Source organism: Astatotilapia calliptera, chromosome 18, assembly GCF_964374335.1.
Source record: "Astatotilapia calliptera chromosome 18, fAstCal68.1, whole genome shotgun sequence".
Lineage (NCBI taxonomy): Eukaryota > Metazoa > Chordata > Actinopteri > Cichliformes > Cichlidae > Astatotilapia > Astatotilapia calliptera.
In genome coordinates this window covers 11319277-11338195 of record NC_137439.1, presented here as the reverse complement: position 1 = coordinate 11338195, position 18919 = coordinate 11319277, and the positions used below count along the sequence as shown (strand labels likewise).

The following is an 18919-nucleotide window of genomic DNA, read 5'->3' as shown; positions in this document are numbered from 1 at the left end:
TAGCACAACAGATAGGAACCGACCAAAGATTCCTGAGTCATTGAAATACTAATCAAACCTTCCTGCATTTTTCCCTCCAAAAGGGAAACACATGTTTTTGTCTCTAACCTGTATCTGAATTCAAAGGAAAAGACAAAGCACAAATATTAGTAACAAAAACACAACAAAGGCTGACCCACATATGCCAGTGTACTATCTGCTCTGATATACCCGCCACAAACACAGGGAGAATTCCCTTGTACAAAGACAAATCCCTCAAAGACTACACTACCCATCTCTCCTTGCAGCCCGATCGGGTGTGGAAGCGTTCTGAGCGGCAGTGCCGAGGCCAGATCCATCTTTATTAGTGCTAAGCTACAAGTCGTGTACTTTCCTTTTCTGCATGTCAGCTTAACTAGCGAAGATGGATTGTAGTGCAAAACATTACAATTTATACACATTTGAAACAAGCAGCCATTTTAATACTATTAAGGCAAAGCAATATAAACTGATATGATATCACCACCACACAACCCCTGCTGCTGGCCACAACCACCTGCACCATGTCGTCATTACAGAAACACACTATATTTACACCGTGTGCTTTTGTTTACCTTGAGCCCCTTTGAAATCATACATATTAACGAGCACACAAAAGTACACTAAAACTATGTACCTGCAGCCTCAAGAGTTTAAACTAAGCAGGGAAGCCGTGAGATGTTGTCATCCCTTTTCTGTGAGCTAGTAAATGCAGAGATAACAGACCCAACTCAGACAATGTTAAACTTGGCGTGATGATAAAGGACTACCGGAAGCAAACAAGTTGTAAGGCCCTCAGTAATCGCCCTCCTCAAAAACAAAGCAAAAAAAAAAAAAAAGTGCAACTGCTACCAGAGGACTCTCTACCTGGAAGGCACCTGCGGGGCACAACTAGCCTAACCGTCTGAGCAATGAGGTAGTCTGGGTCAAGTGTTGACAAAAAGGTGGAAGGAAGTGGGTGATTCAGGCCTAAGTGTTAGTGTGAAGCAGGTCATAGTGTACAGTTACAAAACAGGAGAATAATCAAAGGAAGATAACACTGCTTGTTTAAAGAGTCCATGCATTTCAGCAGTCACTGATTCCAAAGTGCTGCTGTGTGCTGCCCCCCAGTGGCCAGATTGGTACTCTGCATGTGTGAGCTGTGTGTGTGTGTGTGTGTGTGTGTGTGTGTGTGTGTGTGTGTGTGTGTGTGTGTGTGTGTGTGTGTGTGCGCGCGCGCGCGCGCATAGGTAGGGTGGGGGACCACTCCGACTCTCAGCAACAGCGCATGCGAGGAGGGGGCAACTCCGGTGGCACTTCCGGTTCAGGCTGCAGAGACAGGACACTGTTGGAAAGCTCCTTGTTGGGAACTTCCAGAGGCATCTGTTGGATCACAGACAAAGTGACATCAGCAGCCGCCAAACAGAGTGTGACAAGCAACACCATCGACAGATAGATTAAAACAAACAAACAAAAGACTAAAGTAATAAAACAATATGATGGAAAAGAATCAGATTCCTTTAACAATTTTCCTGTGAGTGTATTAGGCAAGTTTTTAAATAGCTCTTCCATCATCTAAGTAAGCGAAACAAGGCAAAAAGCAAACACATGACAAGACAAATGTCAATTCAAATTTAATAGGCCACTAAATGAATGGTGCGTTTACACAAGTCATTCCCACACATGTCCTGCAGCACCGAGCTTTAATGGACACTGAACAGCTGCAAACACAGACAAGTGATCACTCATGTTACAGTTCTCTGAAGTAGAGGTAATATGCAAATGCATATTTGGTGCTTTGTAGCATCTCTGCAGCAGAGTATATGTAGTGTGTTACAAAAAAAACAAAACAAAAAAAACTGGCAGACATGCAGATGTGTGCAGAGCCTGGATCTGATTTTGTAATTTGGACCCGAGTGGACTCCCACATATGTACATAAGTGGAAAATATCACACCCGCATAAAAATGAGAACACATATATCAAGCGCAGTCAGTCTTCAACGTTCCCGTATCCCAATACAAAGTCTACATGATGCCCAGTTGAATCAATAATGAGAACAGCACAGATAATAAACCGGTGGTTTGGAGTGGACGTCACATGTAATGACTCCAGGCAGCATCCTCTCCTGAACCTCAAAGAATATTTCCAGCAGAGAGATCGCATTTGAAGCAAATCATCTCCTGCTGTCTGCTACAATTGAAAAAGGGCACCTTTGCAAACATTAAGACATGAAGGCATGATTTTATGGACACTATCTGGAGTTCATGTGTGAAAACAGTCGGTTTGGTTCAGATCAAACAAATTTCGGACGTGTTCCATGCACTTTGGTTCCAAGCACACTCCAGTGTAGCCTTTTTGGTGTATTAATGCACAACTGACAAATCAGATATAATATTAGTATGAATGGAAGAGCTGAAAAACAATAAAATCAGTGTGATGATGTCCACTGTCAAGATAGTGAGTTAATCACTTCACCATCAAAATATATGTATCATTTTTACACTACTTGACTCAGCTGATAAATTACTTCTATATGATAGAAAAGAAATAAGTATTTATTGCTATCAGTCACTAGAATCTGAGCCCCTCTACATGAGTTTGGTTGCGCTATACGATGACATCACCAAAAATGTATAGTAAATGTTTTATGTGTTGATCTACATGACTTCATGTTTACCCGTCTACTTTCATTCATAAAAACTCAAAGTGAACCAAAATGAACCAAACATTGTGTAAAATGTATTTCAGGCGCACTTAACCTCACCTTGCTAAGAATGTCGTCCACAAGCTTCAGGAAGATTTCATCCACATTAAAATTATCCTTCGCACTAGCTTCGCAGAAGCGCATTCCACTTATTCGAGAGGCAAACTATAAAACAAGTGAAACAAAACGAGCTCGGGGTTAGAGTCGGCATGGAAACCCAAACTCAATCCTCAGGAGCACAAATTAAATTGAAGAAAGCTCCAAACACTCTTCAAGTGCACAGTTGATTCACTGGCATATTATTAACTCAGTTTTTAGTATGAAGTACATACCTGTCAAACTATTTGCATTACAGATTTTTTTGTTTGGGTTTTTTGCTGTCAAATAATCTACTGTTTGACCTGTTTTATCTAATCTTAGATGTTTAGATTATTCAGATTTGTAAAATACTGGTGGCTGCCAGTACAACCCCTCAGCGTCCTGGTAGTTCCACCAATGGTATCAATTTCAAAATCTTATGTCATCTTTTTCTCAAGTTATTGGACTCACAAATTTGTGTGTCCAGCCTGCCTGCCCGGCTGGACAATGGCAGCAACCCCATTAACCTTTTGCGGCTGACAGGTAAAACCTGAAGGTGCGGTGCAGTAATAAGACGGTGAAGGACTTTGCTGTTGAACCCACCCTCTCTCCTTGTTGCCTGGAGATGATGCGATCAGTCTCACAGTCCAGCTTGTTCCCGACCAGCAGAAGCTCTGCTTCCTCTGAGGCGTACTGATGGAAAACAGACCACAGCAGACACAAGTCAGGAAATCACCGGCCTACCGTCTCACAAAAGTCAAATCAGATTACTGCAGTTAAATCTTCATCATATCATATCACAGACAGGAAAATCTACAGTAAAAAGACACATATTCCCACACATGGATTTTCAAATACTTATAGTATTATTCAGCACAAATCATTTGAACTGAGGGGCAACACCAAGGTCTAGTTTTTGATCAGTCCCAGTTGGAATTGGTCCCCTTTATAGAAAAAGGCAGAACTGTAGGATAAATATCATGGAATAAATAGATAAACTAAATTCATGTTTCATTTTATAAGAGAAAAGGGAGGAGTTGTAATAAAAAGAAACAAAAACATAATACACACTCTCTGACATGCTGGACTTTAGTTTACCTTGTCAATCATTTTCATCCACTTGGGAAGGTCCTCAAAGGTCTCCTGTTTTGTGATATCATACACAAGCACAATTCCCTTGGCTCCTCTGTAGTATGCTGATGTGATGCTGTTGAACCTCTCCTGGCCTGCGGTGTCCCTGAAAGAGATCACACATTATAAAAACTCAATCATGTGAGAACAGATTAACCCATAGTTTTTTGATTGTGTTTTCCATTAATTAAATTTGATTAATAGGTAACTGGTTTTTAAAGACAATACATAAAAGTGTATGAACATGTAATTTCTGTGGTAATTTAGCAGAAATGTTACATCATAAATTAGTGTAAGAATTTGTCATTTATTGAGATAGTAGACATGCTATTGGTTTTAAAACACTGAATCACTGTCTAAAGCTTCACATCGTCATCTATTAAAACTAAACAGAAAAACACACCACTGAAGAGTTTTGTTCCAAAATGTCACTTTTAGACTTTGAAAGAAGACGAGATAAAGTCGATATTAGCAATATAACTGTAGCAATATTAGCTATTACGGGTTATTAAATACGCATGCACTTTATAATGTTGCATTTTCGGAAGGTAACTCTTCAGTTTCATATTTAATTTGAAATATGACCACACTCGGCTGATCATCCGAGTCTGGACTGGCAGCATGACAAGCAGTTTGAGCCACACTCACAGTGCAGTGTTACTGTACCTCCAGCCAGATAGTCTCTCCCTTTCCCCCTGTGAGTCACAGTCAGGCTTATGAGCAGAAGAGCAGACAGAGACAGCAGCACAATGGCAGGGTTAGGTAAGGTTGGGCGCGGCAGTGTTGGAGCTTGATGTGAGCAGTGCAACATGAGAAACATACACACAGTGATACTCCTCGTCTGACAGGTGGAGGACAGGCAGAGGTGTGAAGGGAGGATGTGCTGCGGTGATGGTGGATGGGAGCAAGACAGATATGTATGGAAATAAGAGATAGCGCTCCCACATTTTAACCAAGCATCGTCACACACTTGCATGTAATAAGTCTGTAGCTGAAGCAGCTCTTCAGTTGTTGGACACCAAATGTTTTCAAAATGAAATCAGAGCCTAACTGAGATCACAAGACGGCAACAGGATAACAGTATCAAATAACATCTTGTCACTAATTGACTGAGATATGAGACAATATGAGACTGATTTAAGATTTCACTGCATACATCTGTGATTTCTGCAAAGAGCACATTACATTTAGCTATTTAGTGCGAGTATTAAGCTGCAACAGCACAGTATGTAATGTTTGTAAAGTCACTGTATGGTTAACGCTAATTACTCAATGACACTAAACACAGTCTAATATGTACCATTAACTGACTGATAATGCTATTACTAATTATTTTATTAACAAACAGGGATGTAACAAACCTCCAAATCTATAGTTTTGGTTCATGCTTCAGTTTTCCTTTAGAGCAGATAAACAACAAAAAGCTGGAATAACCACCAACCTCAGAACTCCACCACGAAGCAGGATTTGGTGCTTAAGTGACTTCAGGCTTAACCCTGGGTTTCCAGTTTTACATCGCCATGGTAACTAATACACGTACGCACACGTAACCTGCGCCATAGTAGATCACGTCCAAGACAAAAGGTCAGCATAAGACCTAGCGACCAAGCAATTGTCTGGAAAAGCCCTTGCACCTCAGTGTGCAGATACTAAGAGGATCTACAGTTTTTATTCAGAACACACAGATCCTTACAGACACTTTTAGTCCTCGCTCGTTTGCTTGCTTCCATTTACCTTTCTTATAAGCCTGAAGCCTAATATTAACTTTACATGCAATTTGCATTTTCCCCTAATATGACTTGGTCTGTTTGTTTTTTTTAAATACATTGGAATATAGTATTACTCTCATTCTCTGGGTTGGCCATGTGAAGCCAAATTTGTTTTTTCCTTGTGAATACAGTCAGTTTGACTGGAAAACCCAGAGCTGACTTGTCAAGTTGATAACAACCCTGGTGGATTGCCTGTGTTAGGGTACGATACAATTTTGCAGGCATTTGCATTACGTGAGGAAAATAAAGTCTTCTGCTACAGTAAGCCCAACTATTAGAAAAACCTAATGAAGTGTAGTCTGCATTACATTTCTTATATTTATTAGTACCAGGATCTGTGGATATAACTATTTCAATCTGGGCATGCCACCAAGGACCTTCATCAGAAAATATTTTGAACACATTAGGTCATGCTGTCCTTACTAACCACAAAGAGCTGCTGGTGGACTGGCCAAGGTGAGACTTCACTGACGTCACTCTCAACCACTGATAATAAAGTACACTCATTGCAACCCACTGATGGGGTCTGGATAGAATCACTACTATGCTAAGAATAGCATTTTCTCTGTTTTGGTTTTACCATTTTAACCACACAACTATTATAATATTTTAATTAGGAGGAGGTCGGGGTACTAAGGTTCTAAGCATTTTTTCACCCCCCATGTGTTTATAGGCCACTAGTGCATGTCATTAACTATTGTGCATGCTCTTTCTTTGCTTTCCTTTTTTTTGCCTTCTTTTACCCTTTACCCCTAGATTGGTGATAGTAGATGACTCTGAGCTCCTGTTAAAAGGGAGGTTTTTCCCTCCCACCATCAACAAGTGCTTGGTTAATAGGGGATCATTTAAAAGATAGTCTCACTACCTTACTATATAACATTGAAACAACTGTGGTTCTTAGTTGGTGCTACATAAATAAAACTGAAATAACTTGAGAAAAGAAGATTGTCGGTACTGGAAAATACTTTATTTGTTTCTGTTGATGGATTTCCAACCTGTCCAACCGGTGTACCCCGCCTCTCACCCTATGATAGCTGGTATAGGCTCTAACCCTCTAAACAGGATAAGTTAAAACAGGGATGCATGGCTGGTTGTTTTGTGGGGGAGTGCAGGAACAGATCATGCAGGAGCTTTGACAAATGACACCCACTCAGTGTAACTTCACAAGACAATTTCCTGCTTTATTCTCACATGGTCTCTCAGTTCTCCTAGGTCAGATCTGACAGATTCAGACACGAATCCACCGAGTCTTGACTACATAATTTCACAGCTCATAGGTACAACCTTTAGGAAAGTAGAACCATTTATGTTTTTAGACAGCCGAGGTAGGTCAAATGCATTCACACAAATCTAGTAGTAACAGCTTAGTTGTTAGGCGAAAAGAGCACACCAGCACCTGCAGATACTCAAGATATCAGTAAAGAAATAGTGACGAGATATTCCTAGTAACAACAGCAGTACCTGATATAAACAAGCAATCTGAAACCTCAGACAACATGGTGAGCAATGATGATGTGGTTTGCATGATGATGTTTACTAGTGAGATTCCCACAGGAGACACTGGGAATCTGTACAAAAACATGTTGACATGGAGAAACATGCAAGAAACACAGCTGGAATACACCCAGTAAGCCAAACAGCAGCTTTTGTTAGTGAAGCCTGCATGCTGATAGGACGGACAGAGAGACAGAGGACATGCAACAGGCAGGAAAGTAAAGGAACTCCTCACTTACCATATCTGTAGTCTAATCTTCTTCCCTCTCAGCTCAACCGTCTTGATTTTGAAGTCAACTCCTATGAGGGAACCAAAACATGTGAACAAAGGCACAAGTTCAAGACTTTGCCCATAAGTTCTAGTGTTAGTAGATTTAATAGATGTGGAGCACTCACTGAGCCATCCACAAAACAATACAAGCCACATTGCATCACCCAGCTCGTCTGAGGCAACTTTTTCAGACAGGCTGGGGGACTGTAAAACTATTCCCTCTGTGGTACCTAATCAAAGAAGCATGTTATTAGTGACACATCTCACACAACTTATGAGCTGTGTCAGGGAGTGACAGGGCACAAAATGGAGCTCTGCTTTAGCAGCTGCTTCTTTTAGACTATTTTGGGACTGGACACTATGGCTGGCTGCCGGACTGGTCATAGGACTGTTTACCCAGCTGTATGTATAAACAGATCTCATGTGCATTTTTAATCTGCAAACATGACTGGCAATTTGTCACATGGCAATCTCGTGTTTAGTAAGTAAACATACCAGGGGTCAAATAATCAAATAATTAAAGAATGTGTTTTTATGTAGAAATATGCAACATCTTAGTTCTCTGTGTAGAGATATATCAGTAAAATCAAGGTGGTATTGGATAAGACTACTTCCTGGTTAACATAACCAAAACAGGGTTACTAGAAGTAAACAGTAATTCAGACCCATAATACCTATAATATAATATTCTGCAAATATTATCAGAACAGTAATAAAGTACAATTATTCATTTGTATTTAATTAATAAAAACGCTGTCCTTTAGCAGAAGTCTAAAATCTCTACATGCAAACGTTAAAAAAGCTTAAGGAAGCCTAGTTCATGTGATTGAAGTCAAAGGAAATGCTATTGTTACTTCAGTCACCATAGTCAACTGGCTAAGATACTGTTATCAACATACCTAGCGAGCTACAGCTAGCATTGGAAATAAAGTTTAGTCGCTATGCAAGTGAACTTGGAGGATTTATGGTCACTGGGCGCACCCCACAGTAGTTTACGCATTTCTCCTCGAGTATTTAGCCAGAGCCCTTCTACATGTTGTAGCTGATTAAATGAAAAGTAGTCGAAAAAACTAAATCTTTTAATGCCTTCTGTCCTCACCTACGGTTGACTTGCAAGCTTCGCAGAAAGTGTCGTCGGTAAATCTTTCCATGAGACTTGTTTTACCAACACCACGAGAGCCAATAATGATAATCTGAAGTTTGAAATCAGCGGGTCTGGGAGGCATCTTCCTGCGGCGTGACTGAGCCCCCAGAGCGGGGGACGAGTTCGCGGAGCCCCCGCCGCCACCGCCGGCGGCCCTCCGTGGAATATCATACCTCGGATCCATCAGTAATCCCACATTTGTGACTATAAGACGAACAGACAAATAACCCTAACCGGTTACAGAAACAACACAAGCCGATATCTCCAACTTTCTTTTGTCTCTGATGAAGTTTGCGAAAGTTTGTCAGTCGCCGACAGTTGTTGTTGTTCAGCCATTAGAGACCGGGGCCATCGTGATGTCATTTCCGCTTCCGGTGGCTATGATTTCTATTTTTATAAATTTTATAAAATTATAACCAGAGACCGCTTAATCACTTGTAATCAGACTGTATTACTTTTACATGTTATTTTGATTTATTAAACGTTTTCATTAAAAAGGCACCAAATATTAGGCCTGCATGTAGAGAGACATCCTCTTATAATTGATAATGTCAATTATAAGAGGATGTCAGTTATATCAATTATAAGATTTCAGTGCATAATCTGGTCCTTATTAGGTCTTACAATTGGGTAAATACAGCCTCAGAAGAATTACAAAACATGACATATTATACCATGTAATTATTTATTTAACAAAAATTAAGTCAAAATGTAGAGGTTACATGGTAAAAATAAGTACACCCTCCCTTCTCCCAAAAGAATTAAGAGGGTAAGTAGAGGTCAGATCCTGATAATTGAATGCCCTTGATTATTTAATCACCAGCAACTTTGAGGATTTCTATAAAAGCAGACGTTTTGGCAGTTTGCTAGTCTGGAGCATTCGGGTGTGTGTTAACACAATGCCAAGAAGGAAATACATCAACACTGATCTTACAGAAACAATTGTTGCTTCCCATCAGTCTTGAAAAGGTTCTAAGTCCATATGAATTTCACTGAATTCCATCATTCTACACCGAGAAAGATTATTAACAAGTGGAAAACATTGATATCAGCTGTCAGTTTGTATCCAGAGTGGATGTCTAAGCAAATTAAGCAAATTAAGCACAGGCTCAGGGACTCTCAGGGAAAAAAACAAGAACTACAAATTCCACAGACCTCAGTAAGCATGTTAAATGTTAAAAGTTCATGACAGTACAATTAGAAACAGAGTGAACCAGTATGGCTTGTTTGGAAAGTTTGCCAGGAAAAAGCATCTTTTCTCTAAAAGGAAGACAGCACGGCATTGGTTTGGAAAACTGCCTCAGAATAAACCACCAGACGTCTTGTGGCATGTCTGGCAGAACCAAACACAGCATATCAGCACAAACACCTCACACCAAATGTTAGCACGGCTGCAGATTGGGCTTGTTTCATAACCACAGGATCTGGACTCCTTGCAGTCATTGAGTTGCTCATGAACTCTGTATACCAAAGTTTTCTGAAGTCAATTGTGAAGCCATCTGTCTGACTGAAATTGGTCATACAACTGGAGAGTGAGCCCAACATATAACACAATGGCTGACAAAAGAAAATAATAAAGGTGTTGCAATGTCACAGTCAAAGTCTGGAATTCAATCTGATCACAGTTTTCCAATGAGACCTTAAGAGAGCTGTGAATAAAATGATGTTCCCCCGCAAACCTTTATTATTGCTTCAAACTATCCCTATAAAAGGTGCTACTGAATCATGGGGTGCATTCAGTTTTTCACACACAGTTTCTACATTTACTTAAATAATGGCACAATGTAATACATCATGTTTTGTTGTTCAATTCAATCAGAATCAGAATCAGAATCAGAATGGGTTTTATTGCCAAATGTTGAACAGGTTTACAACATTAGGAAATTGCTGTGGTGCTTCAGTGCAAACATGCTGTCATAAATTGCGCTTAAATAGACATGAAAAAATAAAAGTAAGAATAAGAATTAAAAGTGCTACGTAGAAAGATATATGCATGAGATATACATGAGATATATACATGAGAATAAGAATTAAAAGTGCTACGTAGAAAGATATATACATGAGTGCAGGTGGTGATCAGTGCCAAAACATGGAATCAAGCTGTATTAATTTAAATTTAAGACCTACAAATGACTAATTGCTTTTTTGCAATATCCTGAGATGTAAAACCTTAGAAAAGGGGGCGGATATACTTTCTTTTCACCATGAAAAAAAACCGTTTTCTTTTTGTATCACAACTGAGATTCTTGATCCCTTTTAAAGCCCCTTTAGGTAAATTTGTGATATGTACAAGTTTTATTTGACCTGAGGTTGCAGTCCAACAAACAGGACTGTGAATATCCAATGTAAGTGTGGAGAATCAATGCAAGATGTTCTGTTTTCTCAGAGTGATATAAAACTCTCAGGAATTCTGTTCAAGTATATTTCATTTAATGTTTGGCAAGGAAAAAAATGTAAAGACCACAAGGGAAAGTGCAGTTTGACAAAGAGAACAAAGGAGCACTGTCCTATAAAGTTTGACGTAGTTCTCATAAGCATGGCAGACTGACTATCTGGTGCTTTGCCAATGGTATTAACATGTATGGGTTCCATACATTCACTCCGCACACATCTGGAAAATGTTAAAGAGGCCCACTATGTCAAGTTGCTATAGCCTCCTGCGCCTTCACTTGTCCTCAGCTACGAAAAAATAACAAAAAAAAAAGTACAGAACCAGTATGTGATTGGAAATTTCTGAATGAAAACAAGAGACTTAAATAAATACACTGCGAACTGAAGATAATCAATGGGCCAATGCCCTGACTTAACAGTGCCTATTCGCTCCCTGATGGAAAGTTAAAGAATTATCTGTGGATGGTTCTTTTGTTGTGCCTGCAACCTTACCAAACACTGGTAGTGTCATGGTGTTCTGTTAGACCTGTTAGTCATGGAGGGTTAAGTTAAGGCCCTTTTAATCCTGCATTAATTTAGCACTCTATTTTTCTTTATATTTACAAAACATATTATCAGCAAACATTAGACTGAAGCTTTGTGAAACTCCTGGAATTTGAAACCACACTGTAGGCTCCCACGTCACCAGACTTTCTTGTAATTGCTTCCAAATTCATAATCCAGACTTTGAGCAAAGGCTATTGTTGTTTTAATACTTATAAATGACTTGGTTTTAAAGCGAGGGCGTGGAAATTACATTTAAAAATCCACTGTGGTGGTGAACAGAGGGGATATTGCCCCCCAAAAATGTGCTATTGTGGATCTGATTGTATAGTTTTTCATTAAAAAAAAACAAAAAGCAAATTTTCTAGCTGCATTACAGTACTAGAGCCAGATTTTCGCATTCCCTGTTGTTGCTGTTTTTTGGTCCAATGCGGCATCCGTAACCTGCGACAGTGACGTTGCGGCCGAGGAGGAGTTCCTGGTAATCCAAACATCGACGAAGCGACATCCATAGTCGTTTATCAATAACATATTCCTCATAACCGAGTTGATCGATCAACATAATGGCTGCTCAGAAGATAAACGAAGCGCACGAGCACATAGCCAAAGCGGAGAAATGGTGAGCCAGGACAAAAACGATTATTTCCTGCTCTGTAGTTTTACTACTCACGTTAGCTAGCTGTAAGGCCACTGTGTATTTTCTGTTGAAAGGTTATGCGACATAAAGTGACTTTATGGTTATTTATCCATCGAATTATAATTGTATTATTTGTTCCTCGTGGTGTGTTTACAGCTTAAAAACGAGTCTGACAAAGTGGAAGCCTGACTTTGACAGTGCTGCATCAGAATACGCCAAAGCAGGTAAAACACGAAACGACACTATTGCTTAAAACTGGAGTGTTTTTTCTTATCATTATATTACAAATATATAATTTCACAGTGAGCTAACCTCTGTGCTTTGTTTCTAGCTGTGTGCTTCAAGAATGCCAAGCAGTATGAACAAGCAAAGGATGCTTATCTGAAGGAAGCTGAGTACCACACAGAAAACAAAACGTATCCTTTCCTGATCAAAGGAAAGGCACAAGTCTGCATATATTCTGTGCAATCGCTAGCCACTTTGTTAGCGGCTCAGACAACAGAAACACAAAGCGTGCAGGCAGTGTAGGGTGTAACCGTTTTTAACCCTGCACCCTGGGTCCTGTTTTAGCTGGGTTCAGGGTGCCTGCTTATCGCAGATTTAACAGCGTACCATAGTTATTCTCACTAGGGGTGTAACAACTCTAAAACCAAGACCAGCAAAACTCTGGCAAAAATATACACAATATATTATAATTCTGTCATTCCATACTGTGAGACCCACGTGGAGATATTGCGTAGAAATATTGAAATGTCATCAGTTTATAATGAAATAATTAAGTGACAAGATTTGTGGCAAACTGATTATTTTCCCATATGTATTTTGTTATTCAACCTCTCAAGGAAAACTAAGATTTGAGCTAAAACCCTGCCATCAAACCCTGGTAAAACAAATCTGGCTTCGAAGAATTGTTACACCCCTGATTCTGATGGGTTTTCATTTCATGAGCACTTTATACGTTGGCATGGATTCATTTTGCCTTGTGTCAAAAATCGAAGGAGGTCTTAATCCAACAGAGCACCTCTGGGACAAAGTTTGAACAGTAGAATTGCATTTGTAAGGTGCTGCCCAGAAATTTGTAACAACTGTAATCCTGCTGTGTCTTCAAGGACCCAAACCTCTGAGGAAGATTTCTAGCAACTTGTTGATTTTTGCTAAGAAGAGTTAAAGTCACTTTAGACTGTGGGAAGTTTGTATCAGGGGTTTAACATTTTATTAATGGAGAATGTAATCTGATTTATTTTAAGCCATATATTTGTTAGCATGACACAGTTTCACTCTTGTTTGGCTATTTCCTTAACTTGTCCTTCAGGCTTTTTCATGCTGCAAAGTAAGTATAATGCTTAATAACCTGTAATATTGAAGCAGCTGCAAACTTGGAAACACCTGTTTGATTCAAACTCTTATTTCCTCAGGGCTATTGAACAGGCTGGTATGATGATGAAGGTGAGTGTAACCACTCTAAAACCACACAGTGAAGTCATAATAAAACAGATGGAGATAATGATTCAGTAGCACAATTGTAACTCTGCTGTGTTTGCACTGCATCAGGAACAAAAGAAAATGCCAGAGGCCATCCAGTACATAGAGAAAGCCTGCATGATGTACATGGAGAACGGGACACCGGACACTGCTGCCATGGCTCTGGACCGGGCTGGAAAGTAAAAATAATACCTTAATTTACTCTGCTGATCAGTGCTGACCAGTTAAGCATATTTTTTTCATTGGAATGGCGATATGAATGTATTTGATAAACACCTTTCAGAAGTCTGCCTGATAACTGATTAATGAGAAAGTTCATCTTAATTTATATGCACCATACATTCACTGCCAAAGTACAAGTGTTTTAGCTATTGGATGAATAGGTTTGTTGGGTTCTTTAGTAATTAAAAAGATGCAATGAGAATATAATTAAGAACAGGATAATTGTAGCATTATATTTATGCCCACAGCTAACTAAAAGCTAAATTTTGACTGTGATAAAGTGCTGCAGAAATTTAAGGAAACTCTTAATTCTAATTCTGTAGTGCAGCCGTCCCCAGACTTAAGACAGAGCCTTACCATTTTAAAATATGAACGTTTTCTATGGATCTCCCAAACCTTTAAACACACTATCACATCACACAAGGCTAACACAAGAATTTAAAGGGTTTTTTGTGTGTGTTTTAAATTATTAATTTGAGCTTCTGCATTAGCAGCTTTATTTCTGGCACCATCTTCATGTTAGTTTTTTCTACTATTGATTTTTCAGGATCAAAATAGATCATAAAATTAATCATCTAATTTTGAAATTTCACAACATTGATTTATTCATTCTATATCTTTTTAAAAATGATTTCTAAATATCTAATGGCAGTTTTAAAGTAAATAATATAAAACCGATTTCTTGTAAATCACTTCATGGCCCACCTGCAGCTCCTTTGCAGCCCACCTGGGAGCTACGACCCACATTTTGGGAATCACTGGTATAGCTAATATGCAGAATTTTAATTTTTTTATTCGATCCATTTTGTCACCTCACCTCACATACTGAAGATCATTTTAACTATTAACATTATAAGCTGCCAGCTGCTGGTTATGGCACAAGTCTGATCGCTTTATTGTGATGAGAATTAATGCTTGCATTGTTACTGCCATTATGCATATTTACGTGCTGTTTATTATACTTACGTTAACTTTTTATTCTCAAAACTGACTTTCAATTCTAACAAAAAATACTCCGACTGAAAAAGAGTGTTTCCTAAAACACATTTTTCCTCCTCAGACTGATAGAGCCTATAAACCTGGAGAAAGCTGTGGACTTGTATCAGAAGGCAGCAGGTGTATTTGAGGTATGGATATCAACAAAGATTTAATAATTTAGCTTTTTTGGGGGGGGTTCAGTCAGCTGTTTTATCCTTTTTTTGTGTTTTGTAGAATGAGGATCGCCTACGTCAGGCAGTAGAACTGCTGGGAAAAGCCTCCAGACTTCTGGTCAGGTTAAAAAGGTAAAGGGAAATAATGGTGGATGGGATGTTAACACTCATCTTTGGTTTTACACATATATATTACCAAGGATCAGATATGGTAACCTTGAAGGCTGGGCTTGGTAAATGAATTTCCTTTGATTTCTCTTCTTGCCTGTTTGATATATTTCATGTCAGTGATGTGTTTGTAAACCTGCTCCTCATCAGCCTTTTTCTGGCCTTTCTAACCAGGCTGGACGAAGCGGCAGTCGCCCTGCAGAAAGAAAAGAATATGTACAAAGAGATCGAGAACTTCCCGATGTGCTTCAAGGTGGCTCAGCTGTTTGTTTTTATATCATGTACATCTTTTTTGCACAGTTTATCAGCAGTGCAACAATCAGGTTTCCATTGTAGGCAATGTTGTGGTGTTTCTCTTAATCTGGTTTATCTTCTCTGCCTTTAAGTCAATCACGTTTTTAAGACAACTTTCTTTTCATTGTCTGCTCCTCATAAAGCAGTGGTTTGAAGAGCAGGCGGGTGGGACAGCCATGCTCATAGCCAGCACTGTGCACCTGAAACGATCATATAAGAGATTTCCTTTTTTAATTTTTTCATATCATTTAAATCATGTTTTTTTTTTTTCTTCCTTAGAAAACAACTGCTCAAGTACTGGTTCATCTTCACAGAGGCGACTACGTAGCAGCTGATAAATGTGTCAGAGAAAGTTACAGGTAAGCCAATTCACCTACACTTCATTGCCATCTGTATTATGAAGTTAGAAGAGACTAAAGTCTCCTCGAGCCAGCCTGGCAGGAAAATATTCCGCATCCTCATCAAAACATCAAAGACCAGAGAAAGAACCGGCTCGCTTCTTACTTTGTTTGACCCTTGATGTCACATTCATGGTGTAACGCTGCTGCCACTTACTTTAAAGATGGTTACATGATGTACTGCTTGATCTCCTCCAGCCTGCCTGGCTATAGTGGAAGCGAAGATTGTGTTGCCATGGAGACGTTACTTCAGGGCTATGATGAGCAGGATGAGGACCAGGTCTATCGCGTGTGTAACTCACCTCTGCTGAAGTACATGGACAATGATGTGAGTACTAAGGTTTCATTGTTGTGGTTTGTGATTATGGTAGACTTCTGGCCCCGTTGTGATAATGCAGCGACGTCTGACGTGTTAGCTAAGTTTCATTCGTCCGTCCGTCCGCCTGTCTGTCTATATATTTTATTTAATTTTTTTTATTTTTTTATTTTTTTTGCTGAATGCCAAAATAACGTCAAGATAATCCAAACAATAAAAATGAATTTTAGCCATTGTATTCATGATTGCAGGTTTTTCTCTGTTACCTTAGATATATAATTAATAGCCTTTACAGAGTAAGGTGGAAAATAATGAATGTCCTCAGCTATCACTGTTCCACACAGTGTTTTAACCATCTGTAAAGCAATCCGAGGCTTAATACCTGTCTTAAGGCTGAAAATTTCCCCCACACCACACATGAGTTGGTGCCCTGGTTCCAGATGAGTTGGAGAAAGTTTCTTTGAGAACATCAAGATGGTGTCCAGTTTTTCTTATTTCAATTGAACATGTTTTTTTGAAAAGATGACACAAAATGTCAAATTTTGACCTATGTGCTACTGTGACGGGTGCTTCAAATAATTCCTTCTACCAGATCCAGGGCTATTACTACTGTGTCTCATCTACTCTGTAGATACAGGGTTACCCCCAAATCTTTCTGAAAACCTATGCCATGACTGGAAGTGCACCTCCCTTGAAATGTACTGTAACTACACACTGGATCAACGCAGACTGCAGCAGCTGTGATTGAACCACTCAGTTTGAATGATTCAAGCTACTTCAGCTGCCATTGTTTGAATCAGCAAGAAGAGAGAAACCCCGCCACCAGGTGGTGTTTTGGTGGTGAAATTGCAGAATAGGGGAGCCAAGCAGCACACAAGTATAAATGCTCTCACCTCCTTGGAGGAGTTGATTATATTAATGCTTCATTTAACACACTTAATACTTTATCAGCTTTAATTAACAACTTCAAACCAACTTCTAGCTCACTGCTGTTACCTTTAGTCCAATACTTTTGGTTGCTCCTTCATACTCCAACAGCTACTCAGTGTTTCAAGATATATTTCCACTCATTCTGTAAGGCAGACATTTTAGCTGTCTTTGTAGTATGTTAGGCTTTAGTTTAGTTGTTTAAAGTATTCGGTTATTCACCTTTTTTGATTGTTAGCTATCTGTTTGAAATGTAGTCTGTTTCTACATTCTAACCATCCATCTCTTACTTTTAATGAACCTTTCTACTCAAATCTGAACAGGTCTGAAATATTTCTAATTAAACTTCTGTATTTTAGAAGATTAAAGATGCAGCAGGAACAGCTGTCATGGTCCAGGTGGGATTGACATTATTATCTGTCTTAGGTGATGTTAAAATCACCTAAGATGAAAGATGAAAATAAATCCTGTGTGGACTTAGATGTTATATACTGACAACTTCATTAGGACTGTGTTGATTTGTTGTGGATGGATTAGATTAACAGCTGTCATTAGATTTTGATTTAAACGATGCCATATTTCAACACTGCCAAAGGAGGAAATGTGTTTATGGGTTTTGTTATTCGTTTTAAAATAGTTGATTAAAGCATAAATATTGAGGGGCTTTAAATCTGACGGCTAATGACACTCCCCCTCCCCCTCACAGTATGCCAAACTGGCTATTTCCCTGAGGGTACCTGGAGGAGGAGGAGGAAAGAAGAAGAAGGCTGCTGCTGCTCCACAGGGTGGTGCTAGTGGGGCACCAGCTCCAGAGGAAGAGGAGGATGACTATGAAGGCGGGCTGTGTTAGCCTTCAGCCTCCAGAGCACCGACTCTACCATCTGCTGCCACCAGTACACCCTCTCTGTATGAGTTAAACAACCTCTGAGCTCTGATATCCTGATGGGTGGCTTTCTGATCTTAAATGTGCAAAAAAAAAAAGAATAAGAAAAAAATAAATTTTAAAACCCCAAACAGTTCAGTAGGTGTTGGCGTCAACCTGAGTTTGAACAGCCTTTTATTTTGTGTAATCTCTCGAGGTGGATCCTCAGCCTGTTGTATGTACATGTTCTATTATTTCTCGTCTCTTGTGAAGCTGTAAATTTTGCTGTTATTGTTTGCGGGTAGAGTGTAAAATTACTATAGGTATATTCAAATCACACAAAGACTTGATCAGTGTATAGGTGTTTATTTGTACAGAGTTAATTTATTCAGTATTCATGACTATAGCCTGAAAATGTTACTGGAGCAATATGCAATCAGATTGTTATAATGCATGTTTGCAATAACGGAACGATTAAATAAAATAAAATCTATGATAAATCTGTCGATATTAAAGCTTAAGAATGGGTCACGCTGTCATCTTCAGCATCAGCTCTCTCTACTTTTTTGTGAGTATTTTAAAAATAAGACATAATGCAGCTTGTAGCCAGCTGTAGACTGTTTTCCTGTCTACCTCCAGCTCTGTGTTACCTTATAATAAAATAGTCATGGCTGTGTCTTTATTTCTTAATTTCCTCTAAAATTAAAGATAGTATACTAATAAAAAGGGGACCATTCAGTGAAGATTTCAGGGCTGTAAATGTGAAAAGCCCACAATAAGTACAATATCACCTAAATGCCAATAATATAAAACAATATCACTACTAAAGGGATTGTTTACATTTTTAAATTTGTGTTGTTGCTGACTTATTGTATATTCCTCAAAGTCATATCTTCAAACTTTGCACATGCATCAATAAACATTTCTGTTGTGTGGCA

The 18919-nt window shown here is 39.1% G+C and overlaps 2 protein-coding genes across 4 annotated transcripts; one reads left to right on the top strand and one right to left on the bottom strand.

Moving 5' to 3' along the window:
* Positions 1–966: 966 nt before the first annotated feature.
* On the bottom strand, positions 967–8951 carry rab12 (RAB12, member RAS oncogene family). 3 transcript variants are annotated; one of them, XM_026150593.2, is made up of 8 exons: positions 8546–8951; positions 7415–7475; positions 4735–4795; positions 4561–4625; positions 3880–4018; positions 3385–3474; positions 2764–2868; positions 967–1380 (listed from the first exon to the last, which is right to left on the bottom strand). In XM_026150593.2, the coding sequence occupies exons 1-8, from the start codon at positions 8772–8774 to the stop codon at positions 1273–1275; spliced, it is 858 nt and encodes a 285-aa protein (XP_026006378.1). In that variant the 5' UTR covers positions 8775–8951; the 3' UTR covers positions 967–1272. The 3 variants fall into 3 exon arrangements, with proteins under 3 accessions (XP_026006378.1, XP_080148426.1, XP_026006379.1); XM_080292300.1 differs by having other exon boundaries at positions 4579–4625; XM_026150594.2 differs by lacking the exons at positions 4561–4625; positions 4735–4795.
* Positions 8952–11964: 3013 nt separating this feature from the next.
* Positions 11965–18919, top strand: napgb (N-ethylmaleimide-sensitive factor attachment protein, gamma b). The gene is made up of 12 exons (XM_026150595.2): positions 11965–12143; positions 12318–12385; positions 12493–12577; positions 13474–13491; positions 13577–13607; positions 13713–13822; positions 14926–14992; positions 15078–15148; positions 15359–15437; positions 15758–15837; positions 16075–16204; positions 17826–18919. Exons 1-12 carry the CDS (start codon positions 12088–12090, stop codon positions 17967–17969), a joined length of 939 nt encoding a protein of 312 aa, XP_026006380.1. The 5' UTR covers positions 11965–12087; the 3' UTR covers positions 17970–18919.

Excerpts from the sequence above, each read along its gene's own strand:
- rab12 (XM_026150593.2), bottom strand. The coding sequence starts at position 8,774 with ATGGATCCGAGGTATGATATTCCACGGAGGGCCGCCGGCGGTGGCGGC. Across the intron at positions 4,626-4,734 it reads GACGAGGAGTATCACTGTGT|CCTGACTGTGACTCACAGGG; the intron begins GTATGTTTCTCA and ends TCTGCTCATAAG. Across the intron at positions 4,019-4,560 it reads AGGTACAGTAACACTGCACT|GGACACCGCAGGCCAGGAGA; the intron begins GTGAGTGTGGCT and ends GATCTCTTTCAG.
- napgb (XM_026150595.2), top strand. The coding sequence starts at position 12,088 with ATGGCTGCTCAGAAGATAAACGAAGCGCACGAGCACATAGCCAAAGCG. Across the intron at positions 12,144-12,317 it reads ATAGCCAAAGCGGAGAAATG|CTTAAAAACGAGTCTGACAA; the intron begins GTGAGCCAGGAC and ends GTGTGTTTACAG. Across the intron at positions 16,205-17,825 it reads TGAAGTACATGGACAATGAT|TATGCCAAACTGGCTATTTC; the intron begins GTGAGTACTAAG and ends TCCCCCTCACAG.